The sequence below is a fragment of the Pogona vitticeps genome, chromosome 1 (genome assembly GCF_051106095.1).
Source record: "Pogona vitticeps strain Pit_001003342236 chromosome 1, PviZW2.1, whole genome shotgun sequence".
Classification (NCBI taxonomy): Eukaryota; Metazoa; Chordata; class Lepidosauria; order Squamata; family Agamidae; genus Pogona; species Pogona vitticeps.
The window spans coordinates 183,770,777-183,790,622 of record NC_135783.1 but is presented as its reverse complement, the minus strand read 5'-3'; the positions used below and the strand labels follow the sequence as shown (position 1 = coordinate 183,790,622).

Below are 19,846 nucleotides of genomic sequence, written 5' to 3'. Positions count from 1 at the left end.
TACCTTGAAAACCCTATTAGGGTCACTAGAAGTCAGTTCGAACTTGACAGCACACAACACGTGTAGTACTGGTATGGGATTATGCCCAACATTCAAATTCATATGAGCAATGGCTGACCCTAGATATCTGAAAACATAAAAACCAGTTGTAAAATAGCTCTCTCACCAAAGCAGAGAGATACCTATTGATGAGCAAGTCTGAGAGTCCATAGAACCTGTTGTACCACCTGTTCAACCAGATCCCAGACTGGAAAAGGTGACAATTGACACATGAGGGTTGCCTTCTAATACAACCAGAAGCCAAGCCATCACAGGGATGCTGGTTTATCATATAGAAACAGTATGCTGACACATATTGTCTAATCACTTACATGGTGTGCCTTTATTATGTTGTTTGAACACTTTCACTCTGGGAGTATCCACACACACTTCACAAAAGGCAGAGCAGAAAAAACAGTACAGCAGTCTTTCCTATGACTTGATGGAAAGGAAACCAGCCAGAACAGCAACATGTATAGTTATTCCTGCCGAATATGTGGCTAGTCACATGGCACATACCAGCATGCTGCTCATACTTGATAAGCCATAGTTTGAGAATACGTCAGTGTATTTCAGAAAAGCAACTATTATATCAAAACAAAAGAATTTCCAGCCAGAAAAAGATATTTTTTAAAAAACATTTATATCAATTTTTTATTAAAAATAAGCACTTAAAAAACTAGAGACATCAAAAAACTGGCTTTCTCTCCACAGTGTGTGTGAATTAGAAAATCTCAGAAGTCCTTCATTATAGAAATACATGCAGGAATCCATCTGTCTTTTGAAGCCCCACGGAAAGTCCTTCAGAAATCAGTTTCAGAAATACTGCAGCTATTGAGCAAAGGGATTAGCATGGATTGTGACATCTTTAATATGGACATCACTAAGGGGACGGAATGTCTTTTCATTCACTGGCAATTTCTCCAGTTCATCCAGGGTATCCAGACCATCAATTACCCTGTGTAGGAAATGATAAACAGTTACAAAAATCTTTTTGCACAGAAAGATACACATTTTATATTTCAAATGTTTAGCTACCTAGAAGGAACAAAGAGTCTTATGCACCTGATTCCCTCTATGGACCAGTGGCATCAGGAAGAGGGGACACCTCCGATAATGTTGGATGACAGCTCCCCTCACTCCTAAACACTGCCCATGCTGGCTGGGGCTGACAGAAAGAGAGTCACAGACTCCCCGCCAGTTTTGTATGCTACAGGACAGTTGCAACATTAAATATTTTCATTGGAAGTTAATAAATTTCAGTGGAATTTTCTCCCAACCGAATGCACAGACTGCATGAGGCTGTTGATTAAAATGTTTAGGTGTCCTTTGATTATTACATCTGTAAATACTCCGAGAACAACTCAGATAAAGGGAAAAGCTTGTAAATTTAACTTTTGGTTAGCAGGTATTAAGAATAATAAGCATAACTGAAAGCAGAATTAGAAACACTTAAATATTCGCTTAAGGGATGTGGTGGCTCTGCGGGTTAAACCACAGAAGCCTCTGTGCTGCAAAGTCAGAAGACGAGCAGTCGTAAGATCGAATCCACGCGACGGAGTGAGCTCCCGTTGCTTGTCCCAGCTCCTGCCAACCTAGCAGTTTGAAAGTATGTAAAAATGCAAGTAGATAAATAGGTAACACCTTGGTGGGAAGGTAACGGCGTTCCGTGTCTAATCGCGCTGGCCACGTGACCATGGAAACTCTACAGACAAACACTGGCTCTATGGCTTGGAGACGGGGGTGAGCACCATGCCCGAGAGTCAGAAATGACTGGACTAAATGTCAAGGGGAACCTTTACCTCTACCTAAACATTGGCTTAAGTTAGTGTAAGAAGGCCTAACTATGCTGGACTGCAATTTTCCATTACTTTATTTCTGTGTAGCAATAAATTGTTTGCCACAGGTTATGAAGAAGAGTTTTTAAGTTATAACTATTACTGTATTTTATTTCTATTTTTGCTATACAGATTGTAACATGCATCCTAAACCAGCCATTCTCAACCTTGGGTAACCCTGGTGTTCTTGGACTGCAGTTGCCAGAAGCCTTTACCACTATCTGTGCTGGCAGGGGTTTATGGGGGTTGCAGTCCAAGAATACCTGGGTTACCCAAGGTTGAGAATGGTTGCTTTAAACCATGAGTGGACAATCTGAGCCCTCTTGTGTTTGCTGCATTGCTACTTCCAGAATTCCCCACTACTGACAATAATTGGTCACCCCTGTTTTGAATGCGTGTGCGGAAGCATTGTGAACAAACAACACATAGTGCAAACCAATCCACATACATTCAGCTGTAAATCGTACACTTACTCCTATGCAGTTCATAAGTGTACACTATACAGAATGCCAGCCAAAACCTGCCACCGTGAGCAGCGGGTACAATACATCACCAGAAATCAAGGATGTTTCCATTTATGTACCAGGAAATTGAAAAAAGGAAGTAAAAAACTTATTTAATAACAGGTGCTTTAAACAGCTTGTCCCCCACAACCTTCTTTGTCCATCTGCCTTAAACTAAAACTCAGCTAGAGCTGCAACTGTAAACTAACTAGGGAGCAATTCTAATACAGTGGTGCCCCGCATAGCGACGTTAATCCGTTCCGGATTAATCGTCACTATCCAGAATCGTCGCTAAACGGAACTAAAAACCCCATAGTTCCTATGGGGTGAAAACTCACAGTTCAACGAAGATCCTCCATAGCGCTGCCATTTTCGCCACCTCGGTAAGTGAGGAAACCGCGCGAAAATGCTTGCGGCGGCCATTTTGGGCACCCAGCAGCCATTTTGGAATCACCGATCAGCTGTTCTAAAAACATCGCAATGCGATGTTTTCCCATTCAATAGATCGCTATGCGGATTCATTGTTAAACGGTGCGCTCGTTATGCGAGGCACCACTGTACAGTGGTAAAAATCCTATTGCATAATTACGCAAAAGGCATAGCTTTTAGAGGCAAACTGCTGTTAGGAAATCTCTATAGATACTAGCTGTTCTATGCCAATTTGCACGATTCAGTGTGAAATGGAGACTGCTGAACGTATGGCAATTCATCTTTAAAAGGTATGCAGAAGGCGTGAACAGGATTTCAGCCAATGGGGTTTACTTCAGAAGAATTAGGCTGTAGTTCAGTGAGATCATATGGCCCTCTAAACTACTGTAAGATTTTTTTCCCCTGAAAGGTAATTCTGTCATTTAAACCAGGAGCAACCAACTATGACACCACTACCTCCATTGTTAGGCTGTAACTATGGTAAGCCCTAGGAACCATAGCCAATGATGAGGAATTCTAGGAGCTGCAATCTAGTGACATCTGGAAAGCCACACTTTACCCAGATGGGTCTTTGAACAAAGGTGTATTTTTTTTTAATTTGCTACTTTATCTGCATTTTCATATTACATTTCATGGCAATGTCTCAATTCAGCTACAGTTGACCTTTTCTTAATTTCTTGTTTTCCATTAAATTAATATCACCTCCGAGATTTGGGAATCAATTATTTCCTTAATCATGTGAGTATCACATCACCTCAAAAATGTCAACTTTTCTGATCTGTTTTACAGCGGCTCCAAATTATCCTGAACCAAGCAGGTGGGCTGCACAAGAAGGCCCTCTTCAAACTTCTGGAATATCATCCTTCAATTATTTATATTGTTAGGTTCAACAACTTACTTCCCAAATACAGTATATTTCATATCCAGATGTGGCTGTTTGCCATAGGTGATGAAGAACTGAGATCCATTTGTATTTGGACCATTATTTGCCATAGAAACAACTCCACGGACGTTGTGCTAAAAGAGAAAGACACACAAAACAGAGCAACACACACTCATTTGTAGGTGGAAGTTATTTTCCCTTTTTTGTGGTTTGTGACATTCTTCTTTTACCAAATTATATTGACGCACCTTATAGTAAGAAATCCCAGAAAACAATAATTATGTAGGCCTGGTTCATGTTTAAATTGGATAGTTCTCTTTGACCCCTCAAAAGATATGCTCCACCCCTGCAACACCACCTCCCCACTCCAAACTGTCCTCGGGCCAAGGTGACAGCTCAGGGGCAAGGAAGCAGCTCCACATTTTTCTTTTTTAATTTCCTGCCCTTTTATTTCCGACCTGAGAGGCAGCACTAATTGTTCACTTTTATCTGTTGTTGTAACTGTTAAGACTTTTAGATGCTGTAAAATACAATCCTTTGCATGGATAGAGCTACTGATTATCTCTGTGCTCCAGCATGTGTGCATTTGTGTGTTTCCAGTTATCAAGATTCTTATGGCCTGCCCTCATAGTGCAAAAAGTATATTTTTGCTTCCTAATTTACAGAAGCAAACATTGCTTCTTTCATGTCAATTCCCATGCTTCACTAAGAAACTGCTTAGTAAATGTCCCCTTAGAAACTTCACTACATGAAAAACCTAAGTATTTGTCCAATGAAGTGGGTTTGCCTGCAGAAGTTCACATTAAAAAATACAAAAGTTTGTCTTTAAGGTGCTACCATATTTCTCTCTCTCTCTCTTTTTTTTTTTTACCTTTTTATTTCTATTTGTTTTACTTAGAATGCTAAGTACTGCAGTGTGCAGATTTCCTGGTTGCTACGACAACGAGGAGTGTTCAAACGGACTGCACAATGCCCAGTTTGGCTGTGTACATGGCTCTTCAGTGCCTCTGCCTTACAGTGGCCTAAACACAACACCTTTGCAGAAAGACATGACAATGATAATAGTGATTAATGCTACCACATATTTTGTGGCCAGGAAGCAGCCACTATGTCAGTCTGATTAATTTATGCAAATAATATTTACACCAAAGTTCTCCCTAAACTGAATGCTTTTAATAAAATCAAAACCACAACCAAGCATGTGATGGATAGCATGGTTAGTATTATGCCACTGATTTGCCATCTCCAGTAGCTTTCAGCCCATGTTTGAATAACCTTAACCTTAAGGAAGGTGGGGAACTTTGGCCCTCCATCTGGAATCCCAAGCGGGGGAACCACTGTTCTGCTCACTATGCTGGGGGTGCTGACACTTTTACCAGAGACAAAGAAAAGATCTGATCTGCAGTGCACAGTTGCACGAAGCTCAAAGCAGCTTCTTCACAAAATACAGAATATGGGGAAAAAATTGAAAGAACAAAACATACCTTTAAGTATTCACTATACTCATCTTCAAATTTTCTACCCCAAATACTAATTCCTCCTTTTCCAGAACCTGAAAGAGCAGGAGAAGAGGTGCAGAGGGGAAATGAAAAGTTTGACAAATTGAGACACTGGGTCACTCTCTCATTTGTCCGGAAGAAAAAGCTACCTACTCCTACATGTTTTCAGCAAACTGACAAAGGCTCAGCCAAACAGAAAGGTATCCTTATATGAGCATGAAAGCAAAATAGTCCCTTTCTTGAGGGTGAAGAAAGTGGACTAACAAATACCTATACTCAGAAACATATTTTTCTTTAAATTTAACAAGCAGCTGCAAAAGGTTTGCTGAAAATTGTGTTGAAAAATACTTGAGCAACCTTGACAGCTACCTGTAACAATGGAAATATATTGCAAGGGAAGAGAAATATATTTCAAGACTGGAAGATTACATTATCTATTTTTAAAACTATTTCTCTGTTGAACTGGTACTCACTGGTTTTTCATAACAGAACAGAATGGGTGTTCAGGTGGTCTCCTAGGCCAACCTGCTCATCCTCAGCAAGGTCCCTTACAGGTCATCAGCAGGTGCAATTGGACTAGTGGAAATATAAAATTACCTACCCCAGACAAATATATCTGACGTTCTTCCTATTTTCTTTCAAGCAGTCCCTCAAGGGATCTTTATTTCAATTCAAACTGGAATCAAAACTGCTTTTACTATGACTGATTTTGTTTAAATTTGTTTGTAGAATACCTTGTAATCTGCGTTTACCTGCAGGCACTAGAATGCATATTATGCTACTATTAACTATATTCAGGTTTTAAGGAAAAAAGGTTTAAGTTTATTGCTATTTCAATAATATTAATGGCTCTATTGCTTCAGATACTGTATGAGCTTTTATAAAAATAGTTTGATTTGGAAACACTTCTAATTTTGAAAAGTCACATACATATTACTTTAATAAAACAAGCAAACTTTTAACAAAATGAAGTACCTGTTGGATCACCTGTCTGCACCATAAAGCCTTTGATATTTCGGTGAAAAATACAGCCACTGTAGTAGTCGCTAGCACAGAGAGCCAGAAAATTCTGCAGAAAGAACAAGAAAGCTAGTTAAGAAATAACGTAGCAATGATACACAATCTATGAGAGAGACACACATTTCAAGGCCCAGTGCGAACACAACTTTTTCTGGAAATCACAGTCAACTAAGGTTCAGTGAACCACAGAAAACCTAAGGGCTCATGTACATGGGAAAACAGCAGACATTTAAAGGCAACCAAGCTCAGTAATAGTAAATTGAAAACAAGATTGAGAAAGTATGTTTAAAAAGCAAGTAAAGAATAGATTATAAACTGATAAAATAAGACAACCTGGAAAGCAGAAAAAATAACACTTTTTAAAGCCCATAAATGATAAACCTCTGCATAAAGACCTCATGAATATGATGATATCTTTTGACTCTCTGTCTTCCCCTCTGCTTGAAAACTGGACATCATCATGACTCTTCTAACTTTGGATGCAGCAGTTCTAACAGCCATGTTCTGCTGCATCTCAAACAATCTCCAAGGGGCTTCACCCAAGACATTTTTCTCCTTCCTGAACTACTTTACCATGGATGACCAGCAGTGACAATGTGTACATTTCATTTCTCATTATATGACAAAGTATTCTAACTTTTTACATTTTGTGTTTTACATTTTACGATTTCTTGGTCTTTAGCCATTCATGTCCATCCTTTGTTTTGTTGGCATAAACGTTCATGGACCAGACCTCTTCTGCAATTGCATTTTCAGGTGCACTTCAGAGACGGAGACAGAATAGAGTCTATAAACTCTTATACTACTAAAATGCGTTCATCTTTAAGATGTCACAAGATTATGTTGATTTTGCTGCAAACCTTGATTAACAAATCTAAAAGGCTTTGGTTATTGGGTCAATTACGGTATACTGTGATATAAAGGCTATTGAATCATGAAAACACCCAACCTAGCAGCTTCAAGCAGGAGTCACTAAACCAGCAGAACACGGATACTTGTTTACATTACAAACAGCCAGTTTTATAGTTCCATTACATACTTCACAAGCCTTGGGTGTTCGTTCACAGAATAGCTCTATTTTAATATCTCCCACATCGGTGTGCAATGTCACAGCCTGTGGATTAGAGTGGAATAAGATAAATTATTAATTCAGACAATTTAATTGAATTATTACTTTAGTTTTTCCACCAACACATTAAAAAGAATCCCCAATTAAATCCATACAGTTGAAGATGAACTGATAAGAGGAATGAGATCAACATACACAAAGTGATTACACCACCCTAAATGATTTACATGGCTCAACCATTGAGCTCAGAATACTAGAAAGTAAATGTTTTATATTGCCCATCAAATAAGCAGATTTTCTTGAGATGCTACTCCCTTTGCAAGAAATGAAGATTCATATAAAAATCATAATTTAAGATACAGCCAAGTCTGACCCAAGACATTTCGCTATTCAGGCAAAAGCCAAGATAGCACCTTCCTCCATTCCGTGTGCAGAAGCTGCCTTGACTTCATCCCTCCACCACCCTGGAGAGCAGCAGGTCAGTTTACAGAGGTGGAAGACCAGCTGTATCTTCCAAGAGCAGGGGAAGTTCCCCCACCCCTATGTACAGTGGGGTTTTGACTTGAGAACTTAATCCGTATTGGAAGGCGGTTCTCAAGTCAAAAAGTCTGTAAGTCAAGTCTCCATTAACCTACAGTGCATTGAAAACCAATTAATCCCGTAACAGGCCGTTTTTGTTCCATTTTGGGTTTTTTCTGGTCTGTAAGTCAAATCTCAGTCTGCAAGTCAAACCTAAATTTTGCGGCCAGAGAAGTCTGTAACTCAAAAAGTCTGTAAATCAAGCCGTCTGTAAGTCAAGGGTCCACTGTATCTGGTACAGTGGGGTCTCTACTTAAGAACTTAATCCGTATTGGAAGGTGGTTCTCAAGTTGAAAACTTCTTATGTTGAATCTGCATTTCCCATAGGAATGCATTGAAAACCATTTAATCCGTATCTGCTCTTTTCCGTCCATAGAAACTACAGTAAATGAAGAAGCTGCCCCAGTCTACCTAATGGTAGGGGCATTGCTGAGAGGTAAGGAGAAAGTAAAACTAGGAATGGAATTGAATATTCATAAGATCTAAGAAGAAAACTCAAGAGTATCACTGAATGTATCAAAAATGGCAAAGTCCTTTTTCTGAGATCTGAAATATTCTGCAAAATCCAGTGGAACAGAGAGAATCTTGTGATCCAGGTATCATTTATATGTAAGTATTTTTAACAAATATCTAAGTGTCATATAAGTACATGGAATCTCCCCCCAGCCAAGAATATATTGGGTGGCCTTTCAATTCAGGACATTTAGCAAAAGAGCAACAAAAATGCATCCTGCAGCAGGCACTTACTGTATATTCCTTCTCCTCTCAATGTTCAATGTAGAGACAGTTCCAAAGGGGGGGGGGGAGTTTAAAGCAATAAATAAATAAAGAATAAATAAATAAATACACACACACACACACACTGTAAGGCCTTATTCTTTCTTTTGCCCTCAAAAGATGTTGGTGTGATACACTTTGTTGACTCTTAACTCAAGAAACACACTCCAGCATCAGCTGCCTTCCATCAAAGGCTAATTTTAGTTTTCATGAACTTTAACCAATGCCACTAGTCTGTTTTCATGGATTCACTATTCTGAGATAATGTATGAACACAAAATAATAAATATGAAAGGACAGCTACCTGTTTTTCTTTTTTAAAAAAAAACCTCGCAAGGACTTAGGAAGAGAGTGAAATCAGCCTCACCATCTCTGCAGCCAGGAAATCCGCTCCTCTTCAGGCCTCCTGTAAATAACAACAGAACAGCTGGAAACACCTGGAAATGTCAGCTAGACCCAAACGCCCGGGGGGGGGGGGGGAGAAGGCCATCCGCAGACTAAAAGAGTGGCGCCGAGACTCCCCACGCTTCTCTCTCGTTCCATACCTAACGAGGAACTGCTGGGATGGGGAGAAGCAAAGTTGCACTTTTCTTAACCTAGAGTTACAACATGAGGCAGCGACACATTCGTGCGTCACCTTAAAACGCTTTAACATAACCTGCAGCCCATACTGCAATAATAATAATAATAATCCGAGAACTGCAGAGCTGAGAAGGCACCCTATAAATGATCCCGTTCCACCCTTCAAAGAGGCCCCCTTGGGGACTCGAACTCCCAACCTCTCGCTCCGCGGCCTTCGTCTCCTCCTTTCCACCACGCAGGCCAGCTCCTGCGGCTGCCCGCAACGCGTGCCTGTTCTCCACGCCTCCTCCTCCTCGCGTGTTCTGTTGCGTCGTCGGAACGAGCCTCGTCCCACTCCCGGAGGCGGGCGGGGAGAAGCCGCCGCGCGTTGTCCGGGGCTGGGGCGCCATTGGTGAGTAGTGTGAACGCTGCACGCCCGTCTGACGCGCCCTACGGGAGGGCGAGGATTGTGGCGGCCCAAGGGCCCGGGAGAGTCCGCTTTGTGTCCCAAAAACAAAATGGTGGCTGCTCCGTTGGATAGAATGGCGAGGAAAAGCTGCCGGGGAGGAGGCGGGCGGCGGAGGCGGAGGGAGCGACGGCTGCTCTGGAAAGGGGCTTCGGGGGACGAGATCCTTCTCACGTTGCAAAGCTATCTGTATGCCCGAACGGAACAGGCACGGAAGGCGGCAAATTGACCCGCTCTGGTCGATTTATGTTTTATATAGGCACAAATGTGTGGACTCGCGGGGAGGGGGGGAAAGGGGTTCAGATATTTACGGTGTGAACTTGCGCTGCTTCGCCCACGGTCACAGACCCCAGAGCGGCACCAGAAGGAGAGACGGGTAAACCATGCTTGATTCCATGTATATGGGTAGAAACCCCTTGGGGGTGGTGGGTGGTTGAATCACCATATGCTGGAATCGACTCAGTGCATAGAATCCCTATATTATTCTGACACGGATGCACACATCCCCATTATGGATGATTGTGTTGCTTCCAATTGGTGGCAGTCCTCCCAGAGTTTTCTAGGTGTGCAGTCTACTCTGATGTGGTCTTCGGTTCCTCTTTCTGGTGGCATCTTGGAACAGTGCAGCTGGGCCTGGCCATGCAAGTGGCAGGGCATGTATGTAACCACCTCTGCCAGCCCAACATACTCCAGGACAGGTGATCTTGGTTGGTCCCTTCCTTGGAGCCACCGTGGGGATAAAAACTCGCATCCCCTGACTTCTCAGCCAAGCTAAGAAATTCCTCTTAATTTCAGTAGGAATTAATAGTGGGTTTGTTGAGACCAAACAGAGGTATGGCTAGCATGGACCTTCTGTTTGAGCATTTTATTTGCAGGCCAGGGGCTAATGTGGTGCAGTGGCTGGAATATTGGACTACAGTTTAGGAGTCCTGGGTTCAAATTTCTATTGTGCCATGAAATCCATCTTGGACTGTCTTGATATACTTTACAGAGGTGTTTAGGAGATAAAGTGGAGGAGAACCATGCAAGCAGACTTGAGTTCATTGATGAGAAGGTGGAGTGTGCATTGAACAAATTTAAATACTGTAAATAAGACACGCACCCATATGTAAACAAAAAGTAGAGTTGCAGCTGATGAAATGATCTGGATCCACAAAGGCTCATGGCGTACTACGTTTGTTCGTTTTTGAAGTGTCATAAGACTTGTTGAAAAGAGCAAATGGTAGGGTTGCCCAAAAGAAAAAAATCAAAGGAAAATGCTAAAACACTTAAGCACAATATCTTTATCTTTCTGTGCAAGCTTTCAGTTCCCCAGAACTCTATTAAGTAAGGAGTTAAAGCAAGTTTTTTTTAAAAAAAAGTGCTGGAGGTGGCTGACTGTTGTTTAAATCTGCATATAAACTTTTTCTATCTTAGAATGGATTGCACTGAGGAGGGGGTCATTCTTTTCAGTTTTTATAATATGTGTACCTGTGTGATGATGAAGTCTTTTCACACTTTATTTTCCTTTTTTAATATTCCTAATTCTGTTTCTTGCTTCTGAATTCTTTAGAAATCCGCATGCAACCATCTTGTCTGAAACTGATTCCTCAACACTTTCTGCGAGTACAGTCCTGGATTCATTTTCCTTTGCGAGCCTTCATGGATCTGAAAGTTTTGGTTTCTTCCCTAAACGATTTTGCTTCGCTCTCTCTTGCTGAAAGTTGGGACAATGTGGGGCTTCTGGTTGAGCCCAGCCCTCCCCACCCTGTCAGTACGCTCTTTCTGACCAACGACCTAACAGAGGAGGTGATGGAGGAAGCACTGCAGAAGAAAGCCGACCTCATCCTTTCTTACCACCCACCTATTTTCCAGCCATTGAAACGCATAACATGGAAGACATGGAAAGAGCGTCTGGTGATCCGGGCTCTGGAGAACCGAGTTGGTATTTATTCTCCTCATACAGCCTACGACGCTGTACCCCACGGAGTCAATAACTGGCTTGCCAAAGGGCTTGGTGAGACATTCTTCTTATTAAATACAGTGGCGCCTCGCTTAACGATGTTAATTCGTTCCCCAAAAAATCGCTATGTGAAAACATCGTTATGCGAAACGCCATTTCCCATAGGAATGCATTGAAAACCGGTTAATCCGTTCCAATAGGAACGGATTGCCGTCCTTAAGCAAAAAAAACCCATAGGAAACATCGTTAAGCGATACAATGTTTCCTCCATTGGAAGCCTATTCAATGCATTTCAATGGTTTAGCGAAGTCAATTTTTGCAAATTTAAGTGTGCCATAAAAGGGTCAAAAACGGTTTTAAATGCTTGGAATAGTTTCTGCACCTTCTAAAACGGGTGCAAACTTAATTTGGCTTTGATCTGACTTTTCATTAATTTTTGCTGATTTTTTTTCTCCCCCACCAACTTTTGACAGCTGTCAAAAGTTGACAGCTCCATTGTTTCCTATGGGGGAGGAAAAAATTCACAAAAAATTAACGAAGACTCAGAACAAAGCCAAACTTAGTTTGCACACGATTTAGAAGGTCCTCTAACGAACCCAAGCATTTAAAACAGTTGCTGACTTTTTGTTAAATTTTTGTGAATTTTTTTCTCCCCCATAGGAAACAATGGAGCTGTCAAATTTTGACAGCTCCATTGTTTCCTATGGGGGAGAAAAAAATTCAGCAAAAATTAACGAAAAGTCAGATCAAAGCCAAATTAAGTTTGCACCCATTTTAGAAGGTGCTCTAACTAATCCAAGCATTTAGAACCGTTTTGACCATTTTAAGACACTTTTTAAAATGAAAAAACAAACATCGCTAAGTGAAGCAGGGGACCTAAAAACGCATTCGCTATGCGAAGCATGGTCCCAAACTTCGCTAAGCGAAATTCACCCATAGGAAACATCGTTAAACGGTGCATATTATTTTCTTTAAAAAACCATCGTTATGCGAATTAATCGCTAAACGAGGCACTCGTTAAGCGAGGCACCACTGTATATGCAAAACAAGTGTCAAAGAATCACAAATTAGTACAAGGCAAGATCAACCAGAACCTCTCTTTGTGCTTTAAAGATTTTTTGATCCTAGCAGTTGTCCTAATATTTATGAGTCCTGCTGTCTTTACCGTTGAATAGCACTGCAGGGGCAGCAGGCTTGAGTATCTCAAATGATGGTTTGCAAACAGATGGCAATATCAGAAGAAGCCAGATTGCCTCCTGGGTATTTAGAAAAGTAATGAGCAGAATATAGATTTCATGGTTTCAAAACATGACCAGAGCTACTCAGAGTACTGACCACTAGACAGGCAGGGTAAGAATGTAAGAAAATAAATATTTAAATTCTTATGCAATAATTGAGATTATAGGAGTGGACTGCATGCTCTCCTGCTCTGTGCAAAACATTTGTCTCTTAATCATGGTGAGTTATGGCTGAGTTGTCTCTTAACTGTGGTCAGTACTCTGTGTTGATCTTGTCAGACTCTTTCCAGATTTGATTAAAGGGGGGTAATCCCTGTTCAGTGTTAACTGCAACTGAGGTTAGTGCAGGAGGTAAATCAAAGTCATGGTTAGGGGCAGAGAAAGTTAATGCTAGAAAATGGAAGAGCTTCGAGAAGGGATCACGTGATCCCCTCCCCAAGATCTTGACTACAGGGAAGAGGCTGGAGTGTCATGTCTATGTTAGATCTGCACTGACTGTAGAGTACCCTGTCCATGTGGATGGGCTGTATGTGTTAACAGTACATCCTCAGGAACATCTCATGCTCCACCGTACAGCCAATGTGGGAAGGGGCCTATCTTAGCTGGTCCTGATTCTTAACCATGTGCATTAACAAAACATTGCAAACAGCTGAAGTGCCAGGTCCACTTCATTGCCATTCATTCTGGATTCACAAATCTGAAACATGAACGCATTTTACCTTATTCCTGCAAGCAAGAGTTACCTGGGAATTGCTTTGTGTTTCTTTGCATTACAGAATCACGACAGTGAGCGATGCTTAAAAAAGTATCCCAGTCATACCATTCACAGGCTGTCATGCTGCTGCCTGTGAACAGACAGTATCTCTGACCACAATCTGGTTTATACCTTACCAATGTTGCTGTCTTGCAAAATGTGCAGGGAGTGAAGGGGTTGGGGGGAAAATCGCTGCTCTGGTTACTCCCTCTTGTTCAAAACTCTTTGCACATTTTGTTAATTAAAGTATGCAGTTGAGGCAGCTAGTAAGAACCTTTATCTTTGGCACGTGAGGCTTTGTTTACAAACCTCTTTAAATTGTATTAATTGAACCTTATACAGTACTTAAGTCCTAACCTTGTAGCCATAGGAGGCAGACATCCATGTAGGCAAGAGAGCGGATTGGGCAAGGAAGGGGAGGAATAACCTGTCTCTGTTATGTCCAAATAGCCCATCTGAGGAGAGGTACTGCTCTGTTGTGCCCACCCTAAAAGATGCAGCAGATTACTACGAGAGGAGAAAGAGCTATCTTCCCTTCACAAGCTGCTTAATAATGTTTGGGGGTATATGTTAATGCAGGGGTAAGGAATGTTGGGGTTCCCCCCCAAAAAATATTGCTTGGCAACAACTCCCCTCAGATCTGGCTAGCATCGCCAGAGGGCAAGGCATGGAAGGGCTGCAGTCTGACAACGTCTGGAAAGCCACACATTCTCCAACTCTCATTTATAGGGTTGTAACTCATTGCCTTGGAAGGTACGCGTGCTCACTGTTTCATCATCCTCAGCTTAGAACTGCAGAGCTGGAAGGGTCCCTATGGATCATCAAGTCCAGCCCCTGTCAAGAAGGCACAGATGGGGGGAATCAAATTCCCAATCTCCGGCTCTAGAGCCAGAGACCTAAACCCCTGAGCTATCCGGCAGTTTGCATATACCACTTCATACGTTTACGTATGGTAGGGATAATCCCAATAAGCTGGCATGGAACTTGAACAGTCTGTAGATTAAAATTTATAATAGCGGCTAAAATGGGACATTGTTTACTTTAAGGTGTGTGGTTTGGTTTCTGGGTAGGTTCAGCTTTGCCTGTTGTGCTGTATAAATAATTGGGCATTTTGCTTTCTTTTCCCCAAGGAGCCTGCACCTCCGTTCCTATCCAGCCTGCGGTGGCTTTGACTTACCCTACAGGAGGGTCCTACCGGGTTGAATTCAGTGCTTGCCCTGGTGAAAACTTGGAAACAGTTTTGTCCAGGGTGTGTGCGTTGTCAGAGGTTTCGCTCGTCACCACTGTCTCTGCTAGGTATTGGCGAAAGCAATCCAAGGCTCGTATCTCTTTGGTGAACAATGTCAGGTTGCCGGAAGCCATCAAGGTCTTGTAAAGAAACATTTCTCCGAGTCCTGATTTAGTAGCAAAGATGCGTGAAAAAAATAACAGAGGGCTGAATCACATGCAAAACCAGCATAACTTGACTAGCTTGATCTTATTCAGAGACATTTCTGATCAGCTAGGTTTACTGTGTCTTGTAAGAAAAAGGGATTTGACATTGTATTAGTCAAAAACAAAAAAAGTGATTTCCTTCACTCCAGATATATATCTGCTGAAGTATGATTTGTTTCCTAAGAAAGCTTATACCAAATAAATCATTTGGTGTCTGGGTTTTGTACACTGGCCTTTCTAAGCTGGTAAAGTCTATAGAACCAAGCATTTCTTAGGTCTTGCTTCTAGCCTGACCAAGTCAGTGGGGTTGCTCATCTTCTCTTTTAACAGGATAGTGGGTCTGATCTGTCCCTTCTATATGGAGGGGTGCAGCTGGGGAATACAGAAAACAGCCTCACATCCGGTCAAAACAATTTATCCATCTGGCCCAGTGTCCTTTGTTTTGACTGACAGCAGCTCCCTAGGCAGAGAGGTCTTTCCCATCAGTGGCTCCCTAGTATTTTAAATGGGAAAAACTGGGGTTAAGCCCTGTAACCTTTGACATGCAAGGCATGGGATCTCCCACACAGCGGGAGGGGGGGCTGCCCCATGTGTTCTGGTCCTGCATCTGATGCAGCCCAGAGCTGGGAAGACATGTGTCACAGCCTTTATTAGATTTGAGAGCCTACCAACTTGAGCGGGGTGGCTAGGCGCAGAAAGTGTATGACATAAAACAGTGAGATGGTGTAACAGCAATGCCATCAGGGGTTTCCCTTCAAGAGAGAAGTCTAGAATTAACATTTAAATATTAGTCAACATAAGGATGATTAATAGGGCCTAGCAGGCATTTTAACTGAAAAACCTCCACTTTGCTTTTTCCAAGAGTTGACGGTGAAGAGCAGACACGAGTCAGCTTGAACTGTACCCAGCAAGCCATGTTGCAAGTGGTGGCCTTGCTTTCAGAGAACAGCCTTCTCTGCCAAAGGACTGAAATCATACCATTAGAGAAGGTAAGCCACATCCATGTATAGAGAGACGTATCTTCAGCACAAGCCATGTTTGAGAAAGGGCTTGGCCAGGAGGCTGAAAAGGTGGTGGTATGGTGGTAGAGGACTTACCTCTGAGGATGAAGGTGGAACGAATGGACCTCCCAGGAGGTGCTCCCTGTCCAGCTGAAGTACACAGTGATTAGGACCTGCTGAATAGAGTGGAGCTTGCTTCTGATTGAATGTACAAATAATTGGCAGCCAAACGGAATAGTTCTTAGCACAATTCGTAGATCTGCTTTTGAAACAGAGAAAACGATTGCAATCACTTGCTGGAAACAATGACTAATGCATTGGATAACCCTTTAGAGCAGTGGTTCCTAACCTTGAGTAGCCCAGGTGGTCTTGGACAGCCATTCCCAGAACCCTTCAGCACCAGCTGTGCTGACTGGGGTTTCTGGGAGATACAGTCCAAGAACACCTGGGTTATCCAAGGTTGGGAACCACTGCTATCTTATGCAGGGTATTTGTGAAGTGTATGTTTATAGAACAGGGATTTGAAACTCCATTGCTTGCTAAGTGAAAAGGATATTTAAGGGTGCCCAAAACCTTTCATTTCTTCTCAGCCTCTTATTTCAGATACTGGCATGGGACGCTTATGCACGCTGAAGGAACCCATCTCAATATCTGTCTTGGTTGAACAAGTGAAGAGCCACTTAAGACTGCCTCATGTTCGCCTAGCTCTTGGAGCTGGAAAGTCACTGGGTATAGTAATTAATTAACTATCTTATGATTCAAAAGCGATATGGCTGCTAACCTGTGCCCATCCACTGCCTCAAAGGTCCAGGATAAGGTACATCAAATTTCGAAGTGGTTTGTTTGGGAATCAGGTTCAAGGTTTTGATGCTCACATATAAAGTCCTGTCAGAGGGTCTTTCCCAAGTGTCATCTACCTGACCCACCAGATCTTCTCAGGCCACACTCCCAAGAGAGGCCTGAAAGTCATCTGCTAGAGGTAGGGCCTTCTTGGTGGTGGCACCAACGTTATGAACTCAGCTCCTTAGCCCCCTCCCTGTACTCATTTAGGAGGCAGTTTAAAACAGTACTATTGAGGGACGCATTTCACCTCAACCCCAATTGAATGTCTTGCCTCCAGTCTTGCCTCTCTTTGAAAATTAGTTGCACCATTGTTTAAGGTTTTTGACTATGTTTTTGCTATTTATGCTGTATTTAGTGTTGTGTGGTTTGTTTTAACTGTCTGTAACCCGGCCAGAATAGTGCTTCGGCATTAATTGGCAGTAAGTAAGTAAGTAAGTAAGTAAGTAAGTAAGTAAGTAAGTAAGTAAGTAAGTAAGTAAATAAATAAATAAATAAATAAATAAATAAATAAATAAAGTATTCCAGTGCATGTCTGGGAGGACTTACTCAGAGGTAGTTCTGAGGGATCTATTCTGTAGATTAGGGATTGCAGCCTACAATTTGAATACATCTTTTTAATCAGATCCTGAAGTGAAATGAATGAAACTAGTTGAGAACTAGAACAGAAATTGTTGAACCAGCTGGAAATATTTCAAAACGTTTTAATCCAATAACCAGCCTCTTCTGTTTAAAAACCATATGACTCCAAAGCTGGAGCAAACCCAAACAAAGGCATACTAAATAAGACAGGATTTTTATTTTATTTTTTAGTTTAAGTGGAAATGTGCATAGGTGTTCCCATTAACTTTGGGTTATTATTATTATTTTTTTTGGAATGTCAATTCCCAGAACCTGCACACTAGCACAGCCAGTACAATGGACTGTAGTTTACTAACATCAGGGGGCACCTATGTTGGGCACAAATGGGAAGATGCATAGCATTAAAAATAGATATATTACTCTTTTGTAGAGTCTCAGGTGAAAGTTGTTGCTCTTTGTGCTGGATCAGGAAGTACCGTTCTGCGAGGTACAGAAAGTGATCTCTATCTCACAGGTAAGGTCCATTCATGTGTGAAAGCTCTGAATAAAATATATTTTGTTATTCTGGAATCTAGAAGGGGAAAATGTAAATATAACAAAACTGAAACCGACAGGATAGGTGTATTGCTGTATGCAATTACCCAATCACTGTCTAGTCTGAACTGAATAAAATTCCACATTTGTTTTGTTTTTTTATCCTTCTTTTACAGCTGTTCTTTTTCAAATAAAAAAGAGCAGTAAGTAAAACAAACAGAACCCCCCTTGATCATTTGCAGGTGAAAGAAGAGCTTTGTCCAATCATTGTGGAAAAGAGGGGGCTGCCCCCCCATCCTCCACATGGAAAGTGACGTGACTGCAAAGGAAAGGTTCCTGCACATGGGTGGGCTCTCCAAACCAGCAAGAACCTGACACTCCAGAGTTCCTGGTTCTATGCAGGAGCCTTTCCTCTGTAGGTGTGTTGGTCTCTGTGTGTGAAGACAACAAGATGGGAAGGAAAGGGGCTCGGGGATCAGCTCAAAGTGTTTCTGAGGGTACAAAAGTAAGTGATAACTGACTAGGGCTCAAGTTTGACAGGCAAAGATGAGAGGTGATATGCAAGAACTTTGCATGGAACAGAGAAAGAGGCCAAGTTGGGGGCGTGGAAGCCCAGCCCAGTCCTCTTGTTCTTTGGGGCACCCCCCCCCCTTGTGCCTATATCTGTTGTTTCCACGAGGACTCCTCTATCCTGGCACTGCTGTTGTCTGGCCTAGCCCAGAACCTCCTCTCTGTGATACACAGTCGTGCAGCTACAGCAGTTATTTATTTCAAAAATTCTTCTCTGCTCTTTGGCCATAAAAGCAACTTAGAGGAGCTTAACACTGCAAGGAAAGACCAACACGCGTTCTCCAGGGACTTTTAAGGAATGATCAGGGCTCTGTCCCCGTCTTGAGTCACAGGTCTCTTGATTGCTTTTACAGGAGAGATGTCCCATCACGATGTACTGGATGCTGTTTCGAAAGGGATCACGGTGATTTTGTGCGAGCACAGTAACACCGAACGGGGCTTTCTGTTGGAGCTGCAACAAACCCTGGCTGCGCACCTTGAAAACAAAGTCCAAGTCATCATTTCTGAGAGAGACAAAGACCCCCTTCAAGTGGTCTAGGAGAAAACAAAGCCACTGTGTAAAGGCCAGAACATTAAAGTGCCTCCTTGCAGGATTTAATATGGAAGCTCTCATATTGGCAAAAGAAAGAGCTAAAAGAGTCTATTTTGAATTTTGAAATGTTGATAACAGTCTGTCTGGACATAAATAAATAGCTGCTTAACAAACTGGTTTTTAAAACATATTTTTCTTTATCACAGCCTAGAGAACAATTTAAATATTTAGGTGTCTTTATTTCACTACATCCTGAACGACTGAATATTTAATTTTTCTTTCCAGGTTTGTGTTTTTCAGGAGTATCCACCAAGTTATGTTTTCCTATTACAGCCATTTTAGGACAGTAGGCTGGTCTGAGTGAAAGCGGTGTGCCCAGGAAGAGGACATATTTGAACCATCAGTCCAACATTTAATCCACTGTACTGACCAGTGCAAAAAACAGCCAGTATTCCTGGAGAGATCTGAGTAGTTTCAAGAGAAAGTGACTTTAATATCTGGAAGTCCTGAACATCTCTAGCAGCTCAGACAGCAAGCATTAGGTTTCACAACAGCAATTCTTCCTCTGTAGTGCTAGATTTATCCCTGTGACAAAAAAAGCTGTCCACACCAGGAACTGTGGCAATCAGGATGCTGGCTTCCTGATCACCCACGAGGGCCCCAAAGAGGCACTGAGGACCTGGCATCTTTTTATGGTGTCACTGAAGAGGATGCTGCTCTGGCAGAATGCAAGCAGAAGCCAGAAATGGTCACTCT

General features: G+C 42.0%; 2 protein-coding genes across 9 annotated transcripts; one reads left to right on the top strand and one right to left on the bottom strand.

Moving 5' to 3' along the window:
- Nucleotides 1-665: 665 nt before the first annotated feature.
- Nucleotides 666-9,625, bottom strand: PPIL3 (peptidylprolyl isomerase like 3). 6 transcript variants are annotated; one of them, XM_078379870.1, is made up of 8 exons: nucleotides 9,489-9,625; nucleotides 9,004-9,042; nucleotides 8,607-8,621; nucleotides 7,251-7,325; nucleotides 6,167-6,260; nucleotides 5,177-5,244; nucleotides 3,708-3,826; nucleotides 666-997 (listed from the first exon to the last, which is right to left on the bottom strand). In XM_078379870.1, exons 2-8 carry the CDS (start codon nucleotides 9,004-9,006, stop codon nucleotides 871-873), a joined length of 501 nt encoding a protein of 166 aa, XP_078235996.1. In that variant the 5' UTR covers nucleotides 9,007-9,042; nucleotides 9,489-9,625; the 3' UTR covers nucleotides 666-870. The 6 variants fall into 6 exon arrangements, with proteins under 6 accessions (XP_078235996.1, XP_078235992.1, XP_078236000.1 ...); XM_078379866.1 differs by having other exon boundaries at nucleotides 9,416-9,555; XM_078379874.1 differs by lacking the exon at nucleotides 9,489-9,625 and adding an exon at nucleotides 9,182-9,289.
- On the top strand, nucleotides 9,363-19,263 carry NIF3L1 (NGG1 interacting factor 3 like 1). Of its 3 annotated transcripts, none has more exons than XR_012080841.2 (7): nucleotides 9,363-9,609; nucleotides 11,216-11,659; nucleotides 14,728-14,893; nucleotides 15,894-16,020; nucleotides 16,636-16,761; nucleotides 17,885-17,968; nucleotides 18,912-19,263. XR_012080841.2 is itself a non-coding variant. In XM_020811737.3 (7 exons), the coding sequence occupies exons 2-7, from the start codon at nucleotides 11,224-11,226 to the stop codon at nucleotides 19,094-19,096; spliced, it is 1,137 nt and encodes a 378-aa protein (XP_020667396.3). In that variant the 5' UTR covers nucleotides 9,474-9,609; nucleotides 11,216-11,223; the 3' UTR covers nucleotides 19,097-19,263. The 3 variants fall into 3 exon arrangements, 2 of the variants coding, with proteins under 2 accessions (XP_020667396.3, XP_020667398.3); XM_020811737.3 differs by having other exon boundaries at nucleotides 9,474-9,609; nucleotides 16,623-16,761; XM_020811739.3 differs by lacking the exon at nucleotides 9,363-9,609 and adding an exon at nucleotides 9,616-10,039 and having other exon boundaries at nucleotides 16,623-16,761.
- The last annotated feature ends 583 nt before the right edge of the window (nucleotides 19,264-19,846 follow it).